General features: G+C 35.1%; 1 protein-coding gene across 1 annotated transcript in view; it reads right to left on the bottom strand.

The window, feature by feature from the left end:
* Positions 1-527: 527 nt before the first annotated feature.
* Positions 528-23,832, bottom strand: part of LOC106499211 (sodium channel protein type 2 subunit alpha-like) — an 83,041-nt gene continuing 59,736 nt past the window's right edge. The window contains exons 19-27 of the mRNA XM_067299107.1: positions 21,972-22,126; positions 19,885-20,058; positions 13,687-13,809; positions 13,105-13,386; positions 10,132-10,185; positions 9,150-9,287; positions 5,444-5,548; positions 4,839-5,109; positions 528-4,465 (exon numbers count right to left, since the gene is read on the bottom strand). Of these exons, the coding sequence (XP_067155208.1) occupies positions 3,282-4,465; positions 4,839-5,109; positions 5,444-5,548; positions 9,150-9,287; positions 10,132-10,185; positions 13,105-13,386; positions 13,687-13,809; positions 19,885-20,058; positions 21,972-22,126 (2,486 nt within the window). The 3' untranslated portion in view covers positions 528-3,281. The remainder of the gene's footprint in view (positions 4,466-4,838; positions 5,110-5,443; positions 5,549-9,149; positions 9,288-10,131; positions 10,186-13,104; positions 13,387-13,686; positions 13,810-19,884; positions 20,059-21,971; positions 22,127-23,832) is intronic.

Below are 23,832 nucleotides of genomic sequence, written 5' to 3'. Positions count from 1 at the left end.
ATTGGGAAATTAATGTTAGATACGACTATATAAATTCCTCTGCAATGCTAATGAATGATAAACCCCCAAATCCTACAGTAACATAAACTGAGGACTTAAAAATGCAGATACTTTCTTTGCTTTGGATAACATGGTTCCTGTTCAGGTGCTTAGAGCCTTTGGATGCTGGGTCATTGCACAGTATCCACATCTCTTTCAAGAACAATTATTAAAGTTCTTCAGAGCAGTTTTGGATTCCACTGAAGTTACGAATGACCCCAAAAAATGAATATAATTCAACATTTATTTGTATGGTAATTGAATGACATGTTTTACAATTATTTTTCTCTTTTATCCATAGGGGAAATTTAATGTTTTTTATGGAAGATGTTGACTTGATCCTTCTGCATACCCTTCAAATCTAAAGGGTTTCTTAAATTTAGCCATCTAAAACCGCCTCATCACTAAAGTGGTCCCCCCTTAACAACAATTACTTAATGTTAATCTGTATTAATTTTATACAGTAAATACACAAAGACTAAAACAAGTACATAAAAAGGTTATCTTTATTCTTTTGGGTTGTTAGCAATGTAGTTATTTTTGGTAAAACAACTTCTGCATGCAGTTCACCAGTACACTACAAGTCAATAGTTTCTGTAAAAGAAGGAGCCTAACTATATTTTATTTCTTTTGTAGGAAACACAAAGTATTTCACTGTCCATTATACAAGTTTACTATTCATTTTTATGAAAAAAGATTCTGTACAGCAAATTATATTTAAAGCAATTCTACTGCAGCATGAATCAACAAGAAAAGGATACTGGAAAGAAAACAATGTTTCTATGACTAAGATTAACCTGAAAATTGACAGAGAGTGGACTATGAATTTGAAAGAAACCCTTCCATCTCGTTTTACATATAAGGAACAACCTACTGAGAGGAAGAAGAAATGTCCTTTTCTTTTAAAATTATTCCTTATTAAAATATGTTTAATATAATTAGCAGAAACTTAGAACTACCGATTCACATCGTATCTTAGGTTTCCCAGCAGTAAAGCGTCATGGATAGAAAGCAAAAGACAAAAACATGAAGATATTTGTAGTTTCTTATTATAAAATGTTATAAAATAAAATTATTTTCAAAACAATATAGCTAGATCAATAGATATACATATATATTATAAAAGTTTTTTCTAGCCCCACATTTTAAGCAAGTTAAACAATATATTTGTCCTGTGTAGTCTCGTTTTTCACTGCATGTTACTGATTAAAAAACTTAAAATAAAATCTAAAATAGCAGGAAACTATTGCTTACTAGGAATGATGGTCTGGTTGAACAGTTTGTTTCATTCTACCACTTACATGTCTTCCCATCTTAGACTTCAATAGCTGTAGGATAATAGCAGCAAGCATGCATCAGTTAAAGCTTCCCAATTATTTGGAGTATTACAGAATATATCATATTATCTATTGAAATGTTATAAGCTACACTTTCCAAGGTACATATTTGATGCAATAAATACAGTGCTTAGTTCATTGTCTCTTTGTTCAAACAGGTACCACTACGTAAAACAACTGATTAAAGAACAGAGGGCATTTTACTTACATACATAGTGTCAGCTTGGATGAGAACACAGGTTATCTAAATTATAGTGCAGGATAAAGCTGATTTAAGTATACCCTTTTGGTCACCTCGGCATTCTAGGGAAGATTCCAGTGGAAGCATGACTGAAGTGCCACACGTCTTTGATGAACATATTTTCTGTCTCTCGTATGACCCATCCCTCCAAAGTATTAAAATTTCAGCCTGAGGTTTACATTAAGGCAATATTTGTCCCTTAGGTACTTTGTCAATTTATACACGTAACTTTGATTACTGTCTTAAATGGGTTTTATTCATGCGAAATAAGAAGCGCAGACAGACTGTAGAATTAAATATGGAAGCCACTGATGAAATTAAAACAAACAAACAAAGACAAAAACAGACCACCATTCTGTTCATTTTCAGTAATTCTCTATAAGCACAACTTGATGTTTGTAGCTTTTCTGTCATAAAATCTGTTTAAATCCCTCAGGAATGAAAGGATACCTTGGATCCTGACTGTAACCATGTTTTTTTTTCATAACTTCATGTTTAAAACAGGAGCTATGTGTGTAGTGTGACTTATTTAAATTCCTCTATCTGAATAGGAGCACGTACCACTGTGTAGTAAATTATGAATTACTTTAAAATATTAAACATAAGTACATTAAAAACAAGAGAGGAGATCTTTTCAACGTGTACAAGTATCTGAAGGGAGGGTGTCAAGAGGATGGGACCAGACTCTTTTCAGTGGTGTCCAGCGACAGGACGCAAGGCAACGGGCACAAACTGAAACACAGACAATTCCATCTGAACATGAGGAGAAACTTTTTCACTGTGAGGGTGACAGAGCACTGGAACAGGTTGCCCAGAGAGGTTGTGGAGTCTCCTTCTCTGGAGATATTCAAAACGCGCCTGGATGCAATCCTGTGCAATGTGCTCTAGGTGACGCTGCTTGAGGAGGGGGGTTGGACTAGATGATCTCCAGAGGTCCCTTCCAACCTCAGCGATTCTGTGATTCTGTGAAGAGACACTAAATTACCAACCTCCTTTCTGTGAAAAACATTCCCTTATGAATGTAGACTCTCCTTGTTGTGTTTTCTGATAACTTGTTTCACTATACTCTGTCCTTCTGTTAGCATTTGCTGAGGACTGGATCTAAATCCTCAAGTCCAAGAATCTGGGATCTTGGTTTTCTGTTTTTAGAACTGCCAAGCAGAAAACTATATTCACATTACGATGCCATAAGTATATATTCCTGACATTTGTGTACTTCTGAAAGAGTATTTTTTCTCTTAGCATAGTAAAATCATAAATAATGTGTATTAAAGCTAATGAGATCAAAAGAAATTACAAATATAGCACATATATGGCAGATGAAATGTACACAGTGAATACACTTATTTCACAAAAATACAGACTTATTATGACTGGTAATTTTGTACCCTGTTAAGGGTCCCTACAGTCCAAGTAGAAACTTTGTGTGTCCTCTTTATTACTGCTAGCTGATAATAAAAGCTAGTCTTCTGGCAATTGTTTTCCTGTTACAGAGTGAGTTTGCTAATGAAGGGTCATTGTCTTGATATAGGCACTGACTATAACAATGGGTAAATACGTAAAAACTTGTCATTTCGGCATAGTCCTCCAGTAAGAGTGCTATTGACAGGAATGTCATCTTTTCAGGCTTGTAAACACTCATCACAGGCAAGCTGTTTTTGTCTTTATTTTTTATTTCCTTTTCCATCTTTCCCCTTGTCTTCTTTTTCTGATTTGTCATCTTCATATTTTTCTTTTTCTGGCTTTGTTACACTGTCGTAGGAAGGTGGAGATGTGGTGGATGCGGTCATATCTGTTTTCTCTGGAGCAGAGTTTAAACTTAGCTTATCAATAATTGTATCTTTTTTGATAGGCAGATCAACTCCATCTTTGTCATACATAAATGAAACTTTTTTTACTGATTGTCTTAAAAGGTAACATCTATAAGCACGCTGAATAACAGTAGCAGACACCTCCTCCTGTTTTCGTTTTAATGTGGTTGTAATTGGTTCATAGGAGACTTTAGAAGGATTGGCTGCCATAAACCGATCTTCCATCTGTATTCTGAGGGCATCCATCTCATCACTTTCCCCCAAAACACGCTTTGTGAAAGCAAACAAGATGTCAAGGCAGTGAATTCTGTCACCACTTACCATGGGCAGATCCATTGCAATAAGCTGAATTGTGTTTGGCTTTGGTAAATTAAGAGGAGGATCCAGAGAAGCTGCAAAATCAGACAGCTTGCTATATTCTATGAATTGTGTGGCATCTGGATCATACTTTTCCCAAACCTCATAGAACATCTCAAAGTCATCCTCACTCAAGGGCTCAGCGCTTTCTTCAGTAGCAACACCAAAGTTCTCTAAAATCACAGCAATGTACATGTTCACCACTACCAGAAACGAGATGATAATGTAGCTGACAAAGAAGAAAATCCCAACGGAAGGGTTGCCGCAGTCTCCTTTAACAGAGCTGCCCGGATGAGCTTTCTGAGGGTCACAGTCTGGTTCCCCGCTGTTGAGAATAGGGGCTAACAAACCATCCCAACCAGCAGATGTGGTAATTTGGAAGAGACAGATCATGCTGTTGCCAAACGTTTCAAAATTGAACATGTCATCTATACCGGCTTCCCTCTTGACATAGGCAAAGTTGGACATCCCAAATATGGCATAGATAAACATGACCAGGAACAGCAGCAGACCAATGTTGAACAAAGCAGGAAGAGACATCATCAAAGCGAAAAGCAGAGTGCGAATACCCTTAGCACCCTTAATGAGACGCAGGATTCGACCTATTCTGGCAAGTCGTACAACTCTGAACAAGGTGGGGGACACGAAGTACTTTTCAATCACCTTAGCTAAAAACATGCCTGTGAAACATAAAAAGAGATTTAAAAGGATAAAATTTTATCACAGTTTACATTTTCCATAACAAAGAAAATGAATAAAGAACTCTACCATTAGTGAAAATTATAAATGGAGAAAGAGTCAGTAAATTTTATTTCTTAATAAATCTCTTAAATAATCCTAGCTTTTTTCTGGCACCTTTTGGGAAAAAGAGTGTTAAAATTGGTACAGAATTATTAAGAAGGTTACTACCCTAGAGCATGTTTCTCCATTCCTGAAAAAATCAAGAGAAATGAAATTTAAGTATTTCTCTAATCTAGAAAACTTGGCAGAAATAAAGCTTTTAATACATATATATCTTACTATATTTTGGTTTTGAATATAAGAGTTTCTTACCTACTATTGAGAGAATAACAACCACAAAATCAAAAATATTCCAGCCAATGGTGAAGTAATAGTAACGGAGTGAGAACAGTTTGAGCACACATTCTCCAGTGAAAAGGACAACAAAGATCAAGTTAATCCAGTATAAAATATTTTGCATCAATTCACTCTGCTCATCTGTTTCTATCATCATGGTGACCATGTTAAGACAGATGAGAACCATGATGCTGATGTCAAATGCTTGTTTTGTTACAACATCAAACACCAGACCTTGCAATTTGTTCTGGGGGAGGAAGAAAGAAAGTGTGTACTATTATCTTGTACATAATGAATATCCTTTTCCTCTCTCCCGCCCCTTTATCCCTCCCCCCAAAATATGTAACCAAGCAAAAGGCTGAAAAATACAAGAAAAACACTCTTCAGTAATTTTCTTTGCCCACTGTAAGCTCCCCCTCCAAAATGGCAGGCTTATATTTCTTCAGATTCTTTGATTTGAAGGGCTAAATTGTTCTAGGCCTAAAACATTTTAGAGTAAAAGGAGACATTTTTGGATAGTTAATGTACCACTGTAATTTGTTCCCAAATGTAGATGATGCAAGAATAACACATATTCTTACCGTTGGTCTAGGTATAGGTTTCTGCGGTTTTTTGGAACCCAACTTTTTCATTGCATTGTAGTATTTCTTTTGTTCTTCTGTCATGAAAATGTCTTGACCTCCAAGGTAAAGTAATAAAAATAAAACAAATTACAGCCATGCCTTTAAACATATTAAATCAGATTGCAGAACACAATTTCTATGAACTACTTGTTCATTCTTATAAATGGCTGCAAAGTACAAATTATAGCAATTTTATAAAAGACCATTAGTATGTTTCTAAAGTCTTGCTGGAAAAAACAAAACAAATTAGGGAAAGGAAAAAAAATAAATGGAACAACTTTTGACTATTTGTTATCAACAAAACATAGGAAATTATAGACCCAACCTAAATATAATTCATTTACATATGTAGGGAAAAACCCTGTAAAAATACAAGATCTGTAGATACTTATAAATCTAACACATCATAAACTTCACACTGTAAATCAGTCAACCATAGATGAAAAAAAGCATCAAAGGTAAAAAGATTTATTTTGAGCTGATAGATCCTCAAGGAGAATATATGAGGAAAGACAAATTACTGATGTTACTTAGTTTTCAGGATGCACATTTTATCATATGAGTACAGGTATCTCAGTTCAGATACTTTTTGCCACAGTAGTACTTTCACAGTGCATAAGTGGCTTGATCACCCCCTACTTGTGCAAAGGGTTTACTTTTCTTTTTATTTGCCTGAATAATAGGACACGGCAGTCTGAGTAAAAGGGTATCTGGACTGCTATGTGTAATACACATATGGAAATGCTTCTCAAAAAACACATTTACTTTGACAAGCAACTTCTCTCTCTCTTTCATGCATTTGTTTATAAGTCACTGTGCATGACTCCAAAGCAGTGTCATTCTGAAATGAATTTCAGAGTCACAGAGTACTCTGATTTTGTCAAATGCAGTGTCAGTCTTAGTGAGAAAGTAATACTTGATGAAGATGTGTCTGGACCTATCAGCTATGGCTAGTTATTGCATGAGGATTTAGAAATCACAAGAGATCCTGTATAGCATGCTCTTCTCATAACCCACATACTCAAGTATGATTAAATTCTTAGAGAGCAAGGTATTTGGAAAGAAAGCAAGAAATTAATTTACTGATTATGGCTGAAATGTGGTGTGAATCTGACAGGAGATTTCACCCAGTTAGGTTAAAAAAACCCCACAACAATCCCTATGGGGGAAACCAACATTGAATTAGGATTTCTTCTGCTCCCTCACTGATGTAATGGTTATCAAGAATGAGCAAGTCATCATTGTCTCAGTGTGCTGTCCGCAGGGAGAATAGCTCTCTCAAGATGAGATACACCTTAGATGTCTTTGAGGAGTAAGATGGTTAGCAATTTGACAGACAGTGAAACTTTTTTTCCCATAAGAATTAATGTAATAAAAGAGGGATGCACACAGGAACTAAAGAAATAGACCACAGTTTAACCACACAGGGACAGTACATTACAACACAAGGTCTTTTCCATTCATATCTCCAGAACATTGCCCAAACAGAGAGATCTCAGTGATGTCAATACAGAACAAAGACAAGAGGGATACTGCTGCGTAGCCACACACAGCACGCTCTGTGCATTTCTATTAGCACTGTCCTTTGTGATATCTCTAGTATTTAACTTTCTTGGTGACAGTTATAAGAGCTACGTACATACAAGGGATGTATACAGAGAACTACCAGAAGGAGCCCTTTATCAGGAACCATTCTCTGCCTTCTGAGTCATGATGACTGAAGATGTCAGCACCTGTCAAACGAGCTTAACAGAACTCATAATCGCCTCATTAATGGGTAAGGTCACCTTGTTACATATAGACTGCCAAAAAACACCAATTGCATGTACATAACTTCCTTAGTCTTCCTCTCCTAGGATCAGAAGAAAAAGAACCACCTTCCTCTTAAGACCTGGAAGCCCCTGACATTACGCCGGGGGAGGTACAAACTGACCAGGGGATGAAGATGTCGTCAGTTTTGGATCCACAAACTCTTCCTTTCTACTATTTGGGTCTGCAGACGAGACTCAAAGTATCTGAAGAAGCAACATATGAAACTGCATACTCTAATCTCAGGATCACCTTATAGTCAGATACACCAGACTGGCAGATAAAGAAATGGCCTGACTCCAAGGGTTGGGTCTCACAAACCATGCTGGGCAACCTTTATGATATTGGCCAATTTTCTTTGTCCTTCCAAAGGATGAAAGAGAGAAACTGAGAGAAAAACTGAAGAAAGTGAGGAGAAAAATAAATCAGAACAAACTAGTTATTGTACACCTATGAGGAAAAACAGGTCTAAGACAAATTGTCAGACCAAAGTCCCTATCTGGGAGACCAGTATTTCCTCACTGGAAATAAATATTCTCTCAAATAAATGAAAGAAAAACTTTGTACAACTGTGTATGCTCTCCTTACAGAGCATAAGGAGAAGAACAGCACTGTCAAAGAAATGAAAAGTCAAAACCGCTCAGAATTCAAGTGAGAAAATAAACATAATCATCAAAAGGATAATACATTTCTTAAGATCTGTAGATTACATAAAACATTTAAGCATTTTCAGTATACCATGAACGAGCACGTTTCATTAGACCTATTCAGCCACAATTATCTGGCAAATTTACTGCCAGGTTTAGATTACTTTAACAGAGCACTCTGAAGAGATTAAAAAAAAAAAAAAAAAAAAAAGAGAAAAAAGAAAAGGTTACAAGAGAACATCCCAGCAGGTCTTTAGTGTAGATTTCTGCCTAGAGTATATGGAAACATTTAGCGGAAGTTTCCATCTCAGTAAGTCTATCACTATCTTTTTTTAGTGTGAAGAATCAAATTTGACAAACCGTCTAGAACCGCAAATGAAGAAGCTAAGTTTGCCTCGCTATTAATTAGTGGCTCACTTGCCTTTTCTTTTTAGCCTATGATTCCCATACAATTGTGCTCCAAATGTGTACAGAAAAATAAGACTACTGTAGATCTTAGATTGAATTTAGATAGCAAGTAGAATTTACTTTGTCATCACAGCCTGCATTTTAATCTATTTGAATCCTCCTGGAGTTCTGACAGTTTTGTGTTCATTTGAATAATGAAAACAAATTTCAGTTAAAAAAAAATTCACGTCAACAATTTTCTCTCTTTTGCAAAATCACTATCAACACATGAGACAGTTTTCCAAACCTCTCTAATCTTGCAGTACTGAGCAACAGTTTCGGGATTCAGCTTTTCTTTATTAGTCCTTTTGTAATTGATAACGCCTTCACAGTATTATTATACATGATCTATTTTTCAATTTTACTATTTCTAGTTTTGCACAGTCTCTTCTTCCCTGTCATCTATTTCCTTGCAGCAGAAATCCTCTGCATTTTCTCATAGCATAGTCAGAGTGCTGTAAGAATAAGCAAAAATGAAATGATACATTACCTTCTGATGTACAGCCTATCATGGAGGTGTAGAAGGATGTGGAGAACAGGCAGATACCAGTGTAAATTCAAATTACTTCAAATGCTTTGAAAAGTAAAGACTATTATTTCACTATTTTAAATTAAAAAAATAGTTAACAACTATTAACTTTCTGTGCCTTTTTTCTTTGTATTACTGAGAAATTTCTGATACTAATATTGATCCTTGCATACATTTACTGAATGCTCAATGACAGTGAAGTATTATGACAATGAAACATCAGAATACTTATCTTTTTTTTTTGTTGGTTGAAGTTATCTATGATGACACCAATGAATAAGTTTAGAGTGAAAAATGATCCAAAGATGATAAAGGCAACAAAGTAAAGGTACATGTACAGGCTGTACTCATACTTGGGCTGTTTCTCCATCTATTTAATAAAGAAAAATTGCAATACATCACCAATAGCAGCAAGGACAATTTACAGAAGCCTGAGCAGAAATAAAAGCTGCATCCAGATGGACAGCAACTCCTTGACAAGGGCAGGAGCCGGGGGGGGAGGGAATAGCTGGTTTTGAGCATATCCTAAACTTGCCTACTCTTTGGTCTTGAAAAATCTATTTAATTAGGCTAATTTTCTAAGGAATACAGGTGTTTTTGATTACACACTTAGTGCTGCCATTTCTCCCCTTTCTGTCTCCCAGTTCTTCTCAAATGACATTTGATGTGTTGTCTATTTTCTACTAAATTTGACAAAAGTGGGCAAGTCTCAAAAGTAACTAAGTTCCTATGGATTTTATGCAAGTCAGGAGCTGGATGCAAATACCCGCATTAAAAGAAAAACAGGCAAAATTCAGCCATTTTATTTTTTGAGATAGTCATTCAGTACTCCCACAACTCTGGATTAACTATTGCAGATGCTCTCACTTGCAAATTGGGGTTATTTTTGGAGACATATGCAAAAACACATTTCCTAATCTATACATTGCAGTGACAAATATCCATAAGAATCCAATTTTCGTTAGTTAGGCTACTTGCAGATAACTCATTTAAGTAGTGATATTTTATGTCCACTGATCCACTGATACAAATTTATTTTTAACCTATTTGAAGTATATGCACTTAAATACTTTATAATTTTAGATTTATATAAAAAAATTGTCAGTATTTTACATGCTTCTTATATGTATTTTACTTTATTTCAAGTGCCACTCAAGAAGCATTGCATGAATCTTGTATTTGTTTAAGCTCGGTAAAGTTTGCATTGGACTTACTTCTGTAGAATCAACAGCAGCGTACATGATCTCCATCCATCCTTTAAATGTTGCCTAAAAACAAACAGTTTGTTAATATTTTCTTTCAAAGCTTCAAATAAAAAGAAGCCTCCTATTTTATACTCATCCTCAACTATAAAACACTGTCTTCTGCAATGTATTTGCACCAACTAAAATAAAGGAGAACATTAAAAGTTAGTGGCAAAATATGAGTGCATTATTCACAAGAAATAATCTACTGTGGAATTTAACTTATCCCTAATACTTAAAAAGAATTTCTGAAAAAATTCTCATTTTCATCTAATTCTATGTGGGATGTGTTGAAATCAGTATCTGAGCATGACAGAAAGAGTGCAATTTATAACAAGGCTCTCAGTTTTAACTTTCTGACACCAAAAAGCTGGAAAAGGCCTTTATATATAATCAGTCAAAACAGGTTTGCATTCTTCAGATAGAATATGCAAACAGTCCTAAAGAAAGTCCAGATGATAAGCAGTCCCAGGAAATTTTAAGAAAACGTTAAGCTTTTATTGTAAGGACAGTGTTTACCAGAAAAATTAAGCTAATATACATTTACTGTCTGAAGAAAGACAGATTTTAATTTAACCATCTTTTATATCATCCATAGAAATAGACCAATATTTAGAACTGCTCCAGCAACATTTACTCACAGAGGTCTAGAAATAGATTTGTTACACATCTGTAAATAGCATCACACCTCTGCAAACAACATCTCTGTGTTGCAGGTACTGAGAATGAAAGTTCTCTCTCCATGACTCCATAATGTCTACATAATATACTTTCCTCGTCATCAGCATTCATAGTACATATAAAGTACATGTAAAGGAGAAAAAACATTAACACTGTAACAGGTTTGTCTTAATATGGACACTAGTATCTCACTATCATGACAGATTTTTATGTGGCAAAATTGAACAAAGTTTAAAAATCACAGGGCATTTGGTGTAAGCTGTGTCCTGTTACAAGAGAGACAGAATGCAGAGACCATATACTCTACTACCTAAAACAGGTAGATACTATCTACTACCTTATATAAGATAAACATTTTAGGATTTTCTCCAGAGACAAACATAATCCTCACATTCACCTGTGGGACCATGGGAAAAGAAAGAAAGGTCAAGAATTATCCTGAGCTGCAAGCACCAAGTAGGCATGAAAAAGATGCTGTCTATAGTACAACACTGTATTTTACTGTCACAATGTCAAAAAACCAACATATTCTTCCTATTCAGAGGATGTGTGAAACATGCGTCTTCTCTAGCCCAAACAATTTTCCTTTTGCCATAATAGGAGAAGGAGAGCCAGTATAGCAGGCCAAGACATCTTTTACTGAATGAAATTTGCAAGGTACAAATTCAGCTTCACTGTAGTGAAAAGTCCTTTACTGAAGAACCCAGCATTTAAGTTACCACTCCCTTTAGTTTCCACAAAGCTGAGGGTTTCCAGAGTAGCTGAACTGCTAGAGTAGAAAGTAGAAAAAGGTTATAAACAAGGTTCTAACTTTTCAAAGTTGCAGTAAACTTGCCTTTTGGAATTATAGTGGCAAACAAAGCTCAACCAAGCTTTTGGACTTGGAGATGAGTGGAAAACTACCACCAATATTAAACTGGTATATTTAATATAATAATACTATTATTATATTACATAATAATACTATATACTGTAACATTCAGATTCTGCATCTGTTTTTGCAGTTCCTATGCTGCAAAGCAATAAGCAAACCACATCTGAATGAGTTTGAGAAACAACACACTTTTGTCAAGATATTAGAGAAATTGTTGTTTTGTAGGGTATGTAGCTTCTGTGTACCTGAAATGATGTTCCACAAAGTCACTTTCTGTTAACAAAAACATGATAAGAAGATTGTCTAGAAGTTCAAACCCAAATAGCTTTTGGCTTTTCCTGAGTAATCCCAGTTGGCAGGCGTTATGTTAATATCGGTCTTCATGAGAAATTATATTTGGGAATTTAAATATTTCTTAGAAGTTGCTTATCAGTTACAGTGAAATAAATTGAGGTGGCTGCAATATTCCAGGAAAATATTCTTGTGAACCATGATATTATATAAAAATAAGGTACAAATGTTTAGTTTGTTGGAAACACTACGTACTTGAACACTCTATGCAAGACATGTTACAAAAGCAGAAACACTGCGGTCCTCTTAGGCTGATAATTCATGCAATTTCCTGGAGCTATGTAGCAATAGCTACTGCTCCTCCTTGGAGTCCAACAGCAATCAAAGGGTAGCCTACTAGCACAATACTATCAGCTACCTGCTTGAGAGTCTAAAAGACAGAATAATTGCCTTGTCCTTATGTGTACAAATATTTTCCCAGAAGTTTTTGTCAACCTGATTAGGAATGGATGTTCCTGTCCTATCAGCTCCACTCCATAGATGCTGCCACTAGAAGGAAGCTTGTTCTTAGGATTCTGGCAAGTTCACCAACTGTTGGTCTAGAGTTTAAAAACAAGGCCCAAATGATCTCCAAACAAAAAACTCAACAATAGCGATGACTGGAGTGCAGCTAACAGGAATAACAAACTGGGAGACAAACTTAAAATACAGGCAAAAAAGAGAAAGGAAAAAAGTGAATTTTAACAATTTTTCCTTTCCCTCTTATTTCTAAATCAATAGTGGACTCTCTTTTTGTTTTGAAAATCAGATGAGCTCTAGAATGTACCTACTTGATGACTGCGGTAAAAAAATCTACATCTATATGCGTTAAAGATCAAGTAAATAAAATTATTTTATGTTTTTTATTGACTAGATTCTGTATTTCTGTAGAATTTGAAAAGACAGTAGTGATTGGGTACTTGCACAGAGCACAATCATGAAATAAAATACTGTATCCATGCATATATTGTAATATAACTCTGAAAATTATGGAATCAAATTTTACTGCTACAAAACTTAAAGCTGAGAAATTAATTTAGCAAAATATATACACTTACTACTTGAAGCAGAGAAAGATAACCAGCTCCAACATTATCAAAGTTTACTTTCACGTTTTTCCACAGGACATCCACAGCAGTGAGCCTAAGATTTTCACATGCAGTCTTATTAGCAATTTCCTCTGGTGGGAACATCTCACCAGTTGTGGTGTTAACACAGTGAGCAAACTTGCCAGCAAACAAATTTACTCCCATGATGCTGAAAATTAGCCAGAATGTAAGACAAACCAGAAGTACATTCATAATGGATGGGATTGCTCCAGTAAGAGCATTTACAACCACCTAGTAAGTAAACACACAAAAAAAAATTTTAAAGAACAATATATATCAGTAATCAGATTCTTTTTTCTAAATAAAGCAAAATATTTAATGCAAAACATAAGTACAAATAAAATGTTGCATTAAAATATGTAGAAATAATGCCTTTAAAAATAGCAATACACAAGTAATACACGCAAACATGATATTGACCGCCTTGATGACAGCAATGCAGTTCAGTGTTTCTGCATGATTTTATAATTCATTAGGCATATTTTTATGTATTTATTTCACAGATTATTTCAGAGTTTCCTTTTTTCTTACCCTCATGCCTTCAAAGCGTGACAAAGCTCTCAGAGGTCTCAAAGCTCTTAATGTTCGGAGGGATTTAATTGCCCCAAGTTCTGAGAAACCAAGGGCATTAGCTATTAAGCTAACCAAGGAGACCTAGAGGAAACAAAACAAAACAAAAAAACCCCGAAAGAGCAGTTTTTAATAGCCTCAAAATATAAATGTAATGACTAGAGGAAGAAAACTTGAATATGGACGTTAGAAAAAAGTTCCTAAGAACTCCAAGCTTCTAACAAGAACAAATAGAACAAAAAGTTAAAAAGGAACAGGAAGTTATTTGCAAATTTCTAAATAGTTTAAACAAAGAGATCTGAATCTCTGGAACTTTCATCACAGATATACACTGTGTGTTAAATGTTAGTTCAAAGAATGCACGAAATACCCGTGCAACATGAAGGGTACAGGCTACACTGAATTACACATCAGATTTTTCTCTGGTATTATTGTCTGAGAAAATATATGAAATAATACTCTTATATTTCTCATGAAAAGCACTAAAATGCTGGATGAATTTTTTTACCATCACATGCAGTAATCTGTGATAGGTTAGTAAAACTGCTAGAAGTTAAAATACAATGAAGTGCATCATTATATATCACATCAACGAAGAAATACATTGCAAAGGAATAAATGGATTCCTTTTGCACTTACATTGCTACAGAATTAGTTGAAGAGCAGCTGAACCAAGAAAGAATCTTTAAAAAGGAAAAAGAGTAAATCCATAGAATTTTTTAACATATACATAGTTTTACTCTTCTGCTTTGAATGTTACCTAAAAATATTCTCAGTCAAGCAGCAAAATCAGACTGATATTAGTTACAAAGGGTAAATGTTTAGGTTTAAGTCTATAGTAGCTTAACTGCTATGCTAACTAAACTTTGCAGTGAATCCAAAAGAAAGGGGGAACCAATTAGCTTTACCGTTTTCAAAATACAAAGCATTCTTCTCACATCCATTCTCACTCTCACTGAAGTTTATGAGGGCATGACAATTTGGATAAAAGGAATTTGAATAAAAGCTCATCTTCCCAATAAACTCAGCCAAAGCTTCAAATGCACTGACAACCTCTCCTGCTCTACATGAAGTGTAACAATGCTAAACAGTGCTCTACTGCAGACGCATTATTATAGACATGACAAAATGTGGCACAGGAACATTTGTTTCTGCTAATTTGCACTCAGAGTAATTCACGTGATAGCAGATATATGAGTAACTAGTGATTCATATTTCTTGCAGATGGTAACAGGCTCGAAAGTGGTATACACTGAGTCAGACAGGTCATTCCTGTCCAGGCGCCAAACAAGACATGACTCCTGATTGTGTGATAGGCTTCCTAAAAAGAAATATCAGTTTCAGTACAATTACCTAAAAGCAATGTACTCAAACACATAGAAAGACAACGCTTTCCTGGTAAGTAGCAGCTGTGAGAAAGTCATAGGATTTATGATGGAAAATAATTTAATTATGATCTATTATTTGTTGTCTCTACAGACTACTGCAGTCTTTGAATATTTAAAAATGATAATATGAAGTACCAGAAAAGAAAGCTGTGTTTACCTCCATTTGGCAAAGAATACCCTTTTCAGTGTCTGAAGCTCATAAATGAAGTTAAAATTTCTAAGAAGCACAAGAATGATTAAGAGGCTGGCAAAGATGCTTTAAACTATGTGCACTTCCAAAGTGGGTTAAACAGTGACAAATTATAAAACACATCCACGATGAAGAGAAACTGGCTAGCTTCTGATGTCTTTTACAAGCAGCATGAAAATTTTTAATAAAATCAGGGTTGTTTTTGAAATCAAGATGCAATAATTTTGTAAGTCACATAAACTATATTAAACCAAAATGTATTCAAGGAACTCATAATGTCTGTGCAATATATGAAATACAATTATATAGTCATCCATGATAAGTTGTATTTATGAAATAACCCACCCAGAACTTTACATAATTCACCTGTTGGACTAGCTATAATTAGGTCAGATAGTTCAAGAGAAGAAAGTCTCATGAAAAAAAATGGAAAAGAATTAGGAAAGGATCCAGAAAAGGACCACATTCACTGCACGGAACTACCCTGATTTATGCCAGCTGGCAAGATGATTTTCTACACAAATGCAACTATAATACTTAGTTTCACAGGAACGTTGCTTCTTTAAACTCAAACATACAGATAAACATATTTTCTATAAAAAGCATTAATCCATGTGAATCCTTCAAAACCTTGAGATCATTATGCCATACTTCTGTAATTCTAGAGAAGATATAGAGAAAATCTGCTTCAAGTATTGCTGCCAGATCCCCATATTCTCTTACAGATAATGCAATTATTTTATTTGCATATCTACATGGAAATAAATCCTCTTCCTATAAGATTAGCACATCTACCTAGCAATAACTATATCTTACTTTGGAAACTAAGATACAATTTAGTGCATTGCTTCTTTCTGCTTGTTTCTTCTTTTGGAGGGGAAAAGGGGAAAGAGGATAGTTTATCTCATCACAGCACTGTGGCAATAAAGCTTAATTTTTTGGCACTCTGTGTGTGTGCACATGCTTGCACATCTTTTTTTAATTTCGTCTTCCTCCTCACATATGAGCATGGTTTGCACACCTTCATACTGATACCAGCTCTGAACTTTCTTTCTTATTTAAAAGCGCTTAACCGTAACATTTCTCTGATGTAAAATGAAGAAAGTACTATATATCTTTTCCAATACAGTAAATTCAAGAGATGCATTGTAACAAAAAAGAAGGGAAAAATGTATAAAACACACTGTAATGATACCTGTGAGACAGAATCCATTCTCAGCAATCTGCTTCATTTCAACTCTCTGTTCCTTTAACTACCAAAAACGGCACTGCACAGAAAAGCACATTCTATTAACTGAAGGTGGATACATGCCAGTTTGGATTTGTTAACTGCTTGTGTTTTGGACAATGCATGTGCCTTGAGATTTATTTCCTCTTTTAATATTTTTACTCTTGTGGAAGAGAGGATCTAATCCATGAGAATTTCTGAAACCTTCAATACAGCTGGATTAACAGCTCAAGAGTTGATGGCCATGCTGTTTTGTAGAGAGAGTCAGTGACTTGTGTCCTAACTCTTCCACTCCAGACAGCTGTCACCTGTGGCATATACATATGGCCCTGAAGGATATATCAGAAAGCCTTATGTGGGTTTCTTTCCTCTGATGCTAGTTCAAGCAAATTGTCAAACAACACATGATCCCACATATTCTCTTTTTCATTACATCTTTGAACGTTCACATGCATGAGCAAAACCAGCATTTGTGCTTGTTTTGGGGCTATTATCCCCTTTTGTAAACATTGTGAACATTGGAAGAACAGGTAAGACAATCTTCACTTGTATGCTATAGACTCTTTCCCAAAGAGGAGACAGCTGGAGAGTTTAGCTGTACATTTACAGAACAGTTCACCTGAAAGGAGCCTGTAAAATGTTGTCTCGCTATGAAACACTTATCATTTAGACTGGTACTGGCAGGTCTACTTTGTTCAATATTTTTACGGATAAAGGCATAGGACAGGAAGATAGAGCAAAGCTGGATTCAGGTAGTTGAGGTCACCTGTTACCTAAACCAACCAAGAAAGAAGAGCAGCAGTAAGAGAGAGAGTTAAAGTTGCTGGCTACTACCTGAAAACAATAAAAACTGAAAAAAGTCAGTAAAGTCACCAGAAGCTAAGCAGACCGCCCCTGACTCTTTCTAAGAAAACAAATTCCACCATGCAGGTGGTCAAACACTGAAAACAGGTAGTCCAGAGAGGTGGCAGAATCTGCATGCATCTCTACTCAAAACTGGGCATCACACGGAGCAACCTGATCTAACCTTGAGGTTGGATCTACCTACTATTAAGCTGGCCTTGCTTCGAGCAAAGAGTTAGACTGGATAACCTCCAAAGGTGCCTTTCGACCTAAATTATTCTATGATCTGCTGTTACAGGCTCCTAAGATGTAGGCATGCCAAGCAAGAGGTGAAGATGGCAACAAGAAAGCACTGAAATCACAGAAAAGAGAGAATACTCCATACCTTTCTGTATGGAGATATAGTATGCTTTACTTAAACAGAACTCAAACAAAACTTCATCTTAAACAAAACTCAATTTAAGATCAACCTTTCACAATACAGGCTTGTACAAGGATACTTCTTAAGAATATTTCTTAAATAATAATAGATTTTCTTTTTTTTAATTTTTGCCTTTGTTTTCACAAATGACAACCACAATGGGCAAAGAGAAATGCAAATTCAAATATCATGAGGTTCTGGAAACAGAGTGTCTTGGAATCCTAACAGGAAATGAGACTAAAGCATGGACTCAACAACCCTATGCACAAAAGAGACAGGCCAAATGGAGGATTGCTGCTGATTTCCCACTAATTATGAATTATGAAATGATCCTATGTTTTCATTTAGCATTTCAGTCATAATCAAAAAACAAAAGTCTATGGTGTCCTTAAAACAAAAGAATATGCAAAAAAATTTCCAGCTTCATTCAGAGACAGTCTAAATAACTTGTTTTTCTTTGCCTTGTTGAGGGCACCTCATTTTGCAGAATTTAATGTTAAGAAAAGAGGGAAACATTTTATTATATTTACTGGGTTTCTTAGAGATCACTACATCTGTTTTGGGAGCACATGTTTAGTTTATACTTTGTATAGAGATTAAGTGTTAAGAACAGAAGGAATGAAGAGAACAAGGCAAGACTTTGAGATAGCCAGAAGGGATATTTCCTAGATAAGGGTGCAAAGCAGCTTAATAAAGAAGGATGGAAACTGAAAAGTTCTGTTACTTCAAAGAAAAGAGAGGGAACTAAATCACTACTGTAGATAGTGACTAAAAAGTAAAACTCTGGAGTATACTGGCAATTCAACTTCTCTCAGTCACTGTGCTCAGACTCTGGAAGCAAAATTTCAGTTGGACACTGCTAGTGAGAAGTATATAAACTGTATTTCCCTGAGAGAGCATACGTTATTTCTCATTTCACTGAGTTAATCCATTTGCTGAGAATGAGCAAAAATAAAATTATTTTTTCTTTCCTGATGCTAAAAAGAGAAGCACAGTTAAATGAGGAAGACAGATAACACTACTTGTGCCTTTCCCTCCAAGAAAGTATTTTAAAAAGAGCACATGAGCTTCAGTTACATTGGTGGGGGACAAATGATTTTTGTCCTAGATTCCAGATTCCATCTTGATTCTAGAAATTGCCCCTGCCCATTTGTAGAATTTCTCCTCAAATCTCTGTGCAAAGAGAAAGAACTCCTTAGTAAGAAAATATGCTAACATCATGCAATGCCATTAATTTCATTAACGTCTTTGGAGCACAATTAATTCTGTTCCCTAAAAACTCGCTTTTATCTCTTATCAGGCCTTCAGAATTCAGAGAGGCGACAATGGGCTCTCTCTGTGATCAGAGACAGAGCCAAACAAAACTAAAAGAAATTTTAGCTTCCAAAAAAGAAGTTTAGAAAGTCATTTGTTAATGAAAAACAGCAGAGTCGCACTGAAGTTAGCCTTGCAGTTAACCATGCAGTGAGCACCATAAAAATCAAAATAAGGATTGCTGAAGAATGATTCCCAACCTTTTAAAGTGATCCTTAGGCCATTACTCCTTCTTCCTTTTCATTGTCCCCAATGCTTCTGTTCACTCCAGTTGCTGCCTCCTTGCCTCCCCTTTTCTTCTGCTGTCCTGATACCATTCTCCTCTGTAGTTCTTTGCCAGTGACTCATTAAGCTCAGGATCCGTTGTTTCTCCCTAACCCCATGTGATTACTTAAACCTTGCTCTCCTTTCTATTCCTGCTTCCTCCTAGCTCTATGTCACCAAATCCAGAAGATTGGATTTCAATCTGTATTTCACATCCCTCCTTTACAGCTGATACATCTCACTCACTGGTTGGGAACCAGTGTAGTAAAACACAGAGAGAAGACATGGAATTAAAGATAACATATATATATATAAATATATATATATATAAAGGCAGATGTAGTTACTCATTAAATAACTACAATGGAATCTTATTCAACAGTATGTAATTTTCTGTTATTTTTAACACTGTATACATATGTATCATATAGGAGTCACACAAAATGACCTGCTTAAAAATAGAAACAGAAGAAAAAGTAGAAATAGGCTACTCGGAGAGTATAGTACGTACATCAACAATCAGGAAGTCCAGCCAGCACCAAGCATTAGTGAAATAAGTTTGAAAACCATAGGCCACCCATTTTAGCACCATTTCCAGAATAAAGATGTAAGTGAAGATTTTGTCAGCATGATCCAGTATAACCTTGATAGTCTTGCGCTGTTCAATATATATATCTTCAAAAGCCTGTGAAAAATGGGTGGCATAAGTCAAATATTTATAGGTCTTCACAAACTAGAAATTAAATCACGAGGAGGGAAGAAAAAAAGGCAAAGGTAAATCACTTCCCACTTTAGATGTTTTACCTTTAAAAGGCAGCATTATAATGTGTTATAATGTGTAAAGAGTTTTAGACTTAATCACCTGATGATGGGATTACAATATATTGATGGAACTTGCCAGAAAGGTTTTAGAAATTTCAATTAGAGTCCATGCACAATTACAACTTGTCACTCTGAGAAGCCCAATCTTAACTCAGTGAGAATGCAGTCTCCTGACGGTAATAAATTCAACTAACAAAAGTGAGTAACAAGCTACAGTGACCAAGCATTGGGTTGCTGCTGACTTTTGCTGACTTCCTTAACCTTTGAATGACAGCACTTAAGAATCTTTTAAATTATACCACATTGAAATGCAGATATTTAAAAAAAAATAAAAATAAAAAAAATCAGGACAACAGTGATTCTCCTGGTAAAGCAGGCAAGGAAATTCTATTACTAAATCATGAATAAAAGACACTCTACCAGTCAAAGTAAGTGCTTACACATATAATCATTTTAGTTAATACAAATCAAGTGACTTGGAATAACATTTATTTATATTCTAAGACATAGCAAATAAATGCTTTTTAACTTATGTCCTGCAACTGAATGTTGTACAAAACACTCATGGAACCTACACTAGAAACACCAACATCAAATTTTCAAGAGGAAAGAACTAAAAGGAAAGGGGTGATTATATGGTGTACATGATCTGTAGTGGATCTGTAGTGTATTTGGAAAAGTTGCTGATACTCTCATTTTAAGGCTGCAGATATCATTTGGAGTTTTCTGTACTTATAAAAATGTCTGCAAAGACTGAACCTTGAACTTCCAAAAGTCCTGATGTCTGAATACCAAAATGAAGTCACCATTCACTCTTCCCAGGGGCTTTATCACTTTACTGGAAAAGACTTCTTGAACCTTTCAGTCAAATTTTACACTCCACAGAGATGTGTTTTGAATATGATCAAATGTTTATGAATTTTAACTATTTTCTACCACTTCCTGTAGAAAATTATTGTAAGCACAAGAGAACTTGTGCAATGATGAAAGGAACACCCATTTTCTTGCTCTTTCCCAACCTTCCAACAACCAAAGGCCAAACCCTGGTGAGACTCTAATGGTGATATAATTGAAGTACTGACTAAATACTGCATGAGGCACGGAAAACAACTCAGTATACCCATGCACACAAGTATGCAAATATATGACACAAGTTATGTATTTGTTGTGTAACTATAGCTGCTTCCTCTCACTCCTCCTGAACCGAGTTGAATAATGAAAGCAAATTCCACAACCAAATCCTAGGGCATGCAGCAACCAAAACGAACCCAATGCCGAGCAGCTGTATGAATGACTAAACTTCAATAAAAGTAGTGTAAAGGAATTCAAGGATCCCTGTATAATAGTCTAGAGATACTGACAAACTAAAACTAAAGCAGAAAACAAATCGAGAACAGGAAGAATTCAGTATCTGTACTGCTTTGGGCACAATTTTAATTTACAGTAGAATAACTGTTCCAGTTAATACATACAATTCATTTTGCATCTTTTTGTAATTACTTAAACAAAATTTTAAATGTAGTCCTCTTCATAAGCTCCCTCACACATGCACATGACCACATATTCATCAAAAACTGATCTGCAGAAAGTAATTTGACATCACAGTTTTAATGACTATTTTATATGCACTACCTAAAATATTCTGGGAACTTAGTTCAAGCTCTCTTTCAAACCAACACTGAAACTGTTTCCTAATGAACACAGATGTGCTATAACCATATCATTGATAAAATGATTTTTAAAGGTGCTGTTTCTACAGGTATATGCTCTACTTACCAGAGCACCACTGCTGAGGAGAATCATGAAGACAATGAATGTTTCAAAAGAGTTGTGTTCTACTATCCTGTAGCAGGTTTTTCGGAAGTTCCACCAGATTTTTCCTTTCGTACTTTCTACACTGACTTTACAGCATTTAAACTTCTGTACACAGCCTAACAATACAAAAAATCACAAGTCATTATGTGATAGAATTTTCATCATTCTAAAACAGTAAAAATAGCGTTAAGTAACTCGTTTCATGAGTCAGATTACCAGATGCTACTAAAAGGCTTTCTGATTTGATTCTCTGGACTTGGAAAACTTGCATTTAGATAATTTTTCTACTACCCTGACACTACCTCAAGTCTAGAATCAAAAAAGTCACAAACACAAAAAAGTTTACAAAGTTTAAAAACGTATTTTTACAAATGCACTTTTCATCTATATACAGAAAACAAAAATACAGTAGAATTGTCAGGAGGTAGAAATAAAGAACATGAACTACTTCAAGAGTTTAGCAGCCTCTTAAAAGGACTTTTGTCTCTAACCTGAAGTTCATATAAATTGCACAAATGTAAACACCCCTTGTTATACTGCGGAATGAGGTCTGCTGCAGAGTTGACTAAGGTTACCTCTTTCATGACTTGATAATTACAATTTTAACAACTGATTTAATTCAAGATCAAGAGATAATCTAGATGCTATAAAGTAAGCTCCAGATTCCTGGTCAAGGTAATAAAGTAAGAACTGTCTTCTTTATCCACTGATAGGACTTTTTTCCTCAAATCTGAAAATCTCTTCTTGAACTGATATAAGAAATTACACAAGTAATAAGTAGAAAAATGTCAAAATAAATGTGAAAATAATGGAAAATAGAGTTGTACGAAATTTAACAAAGTACAACATATTTCAGCTACAGTTTCAATGCCAATATTTAATCTGGATACAGATAGATTATTTTGTAATAATACACACTTACTGTAATTTATATTTTCATTGATACAAGATAATTTCAAGAAAACATAATAATTTCCCAAATGAATATGGCAATAAAATAACAGTGTACTCTAATTGTAACAGAGAGAAGCTTTTCCATGTGGTACAGATTCGTGGTAACCATCCACAGAATTCGGCCCCACCTTGGAGAGCTCTCTACCTCACTATGAGGCCTCAAGGATTTACCTGCATGGCTTTCAGTCTCTAGGAGAGCCCAAGAACCTCAGCATTCACCTGACTAATGGCAGTCTCCTTATTTCTTTAAAAATGATTAATCATATGGAAACATAACAAAGTTTAAATGATTGTAATGGGTCCCAAAGGCAACATTCTAGTTTTCTGGTGAGTGTCACTGAGTTCATGCCTTACATGCAAGTTATGCTGTGTTCCATCAGCTCAGATAAAACTACTACCACTGTGATGAAGAGCATGATTTACCTCATCTTCAGTTACTCAAAATGCCTGGATAACTGAAAAATCAACCCTATGCCCAGGAATAAAAGACATCTCACATTATAAGGATAAGGAAGAATTCTAATATAATGTGAAATTACTCAAAAGTGCAAAATTTTGATCAAGAGCTTGAAAATGACGCCATATTCCCAAACAATTTTTATTTTTAAAAATGAGTCAAATAAGAATTTTTCTGAGGACAAGAGCCCTACCTTTAAAGGCATTTTCATATCACTAAAAAGAAAAAAGCATGGCTGATAAATATATGACAGGGGTGGGAGAGTTAACCTTGGAACATTTCTGTTTTGAGTGATTTTCTGTTAATCATGACTTAAAAGGAAGATAAAATCTGTGATAATATAAAAATGGAAAATATTCCTATATTGTAATTCCCCAAAAGAATATAGGTATGGAAAACTAAAATTAATGA

This window comes from Apteryx mantelli, chromosome 6 (assembly GCF_036417845.1).
Source record: "Apteryx mantelli isolate bAptMan1 chromosome 6, bAptMan1.hap1, whole genome shotgun sequence".
NCBI classification, from domain to species: Eukaryota; Metazoa; Chordata; class Aves; order Apterygiformes; family Apterygidae; genus Apteryx; species Apteryx mantelli.
Note: the sequence above shows the minus strand (reverse complement) of the source record. Positions and strands in the feature narration are given on the sequence as shown.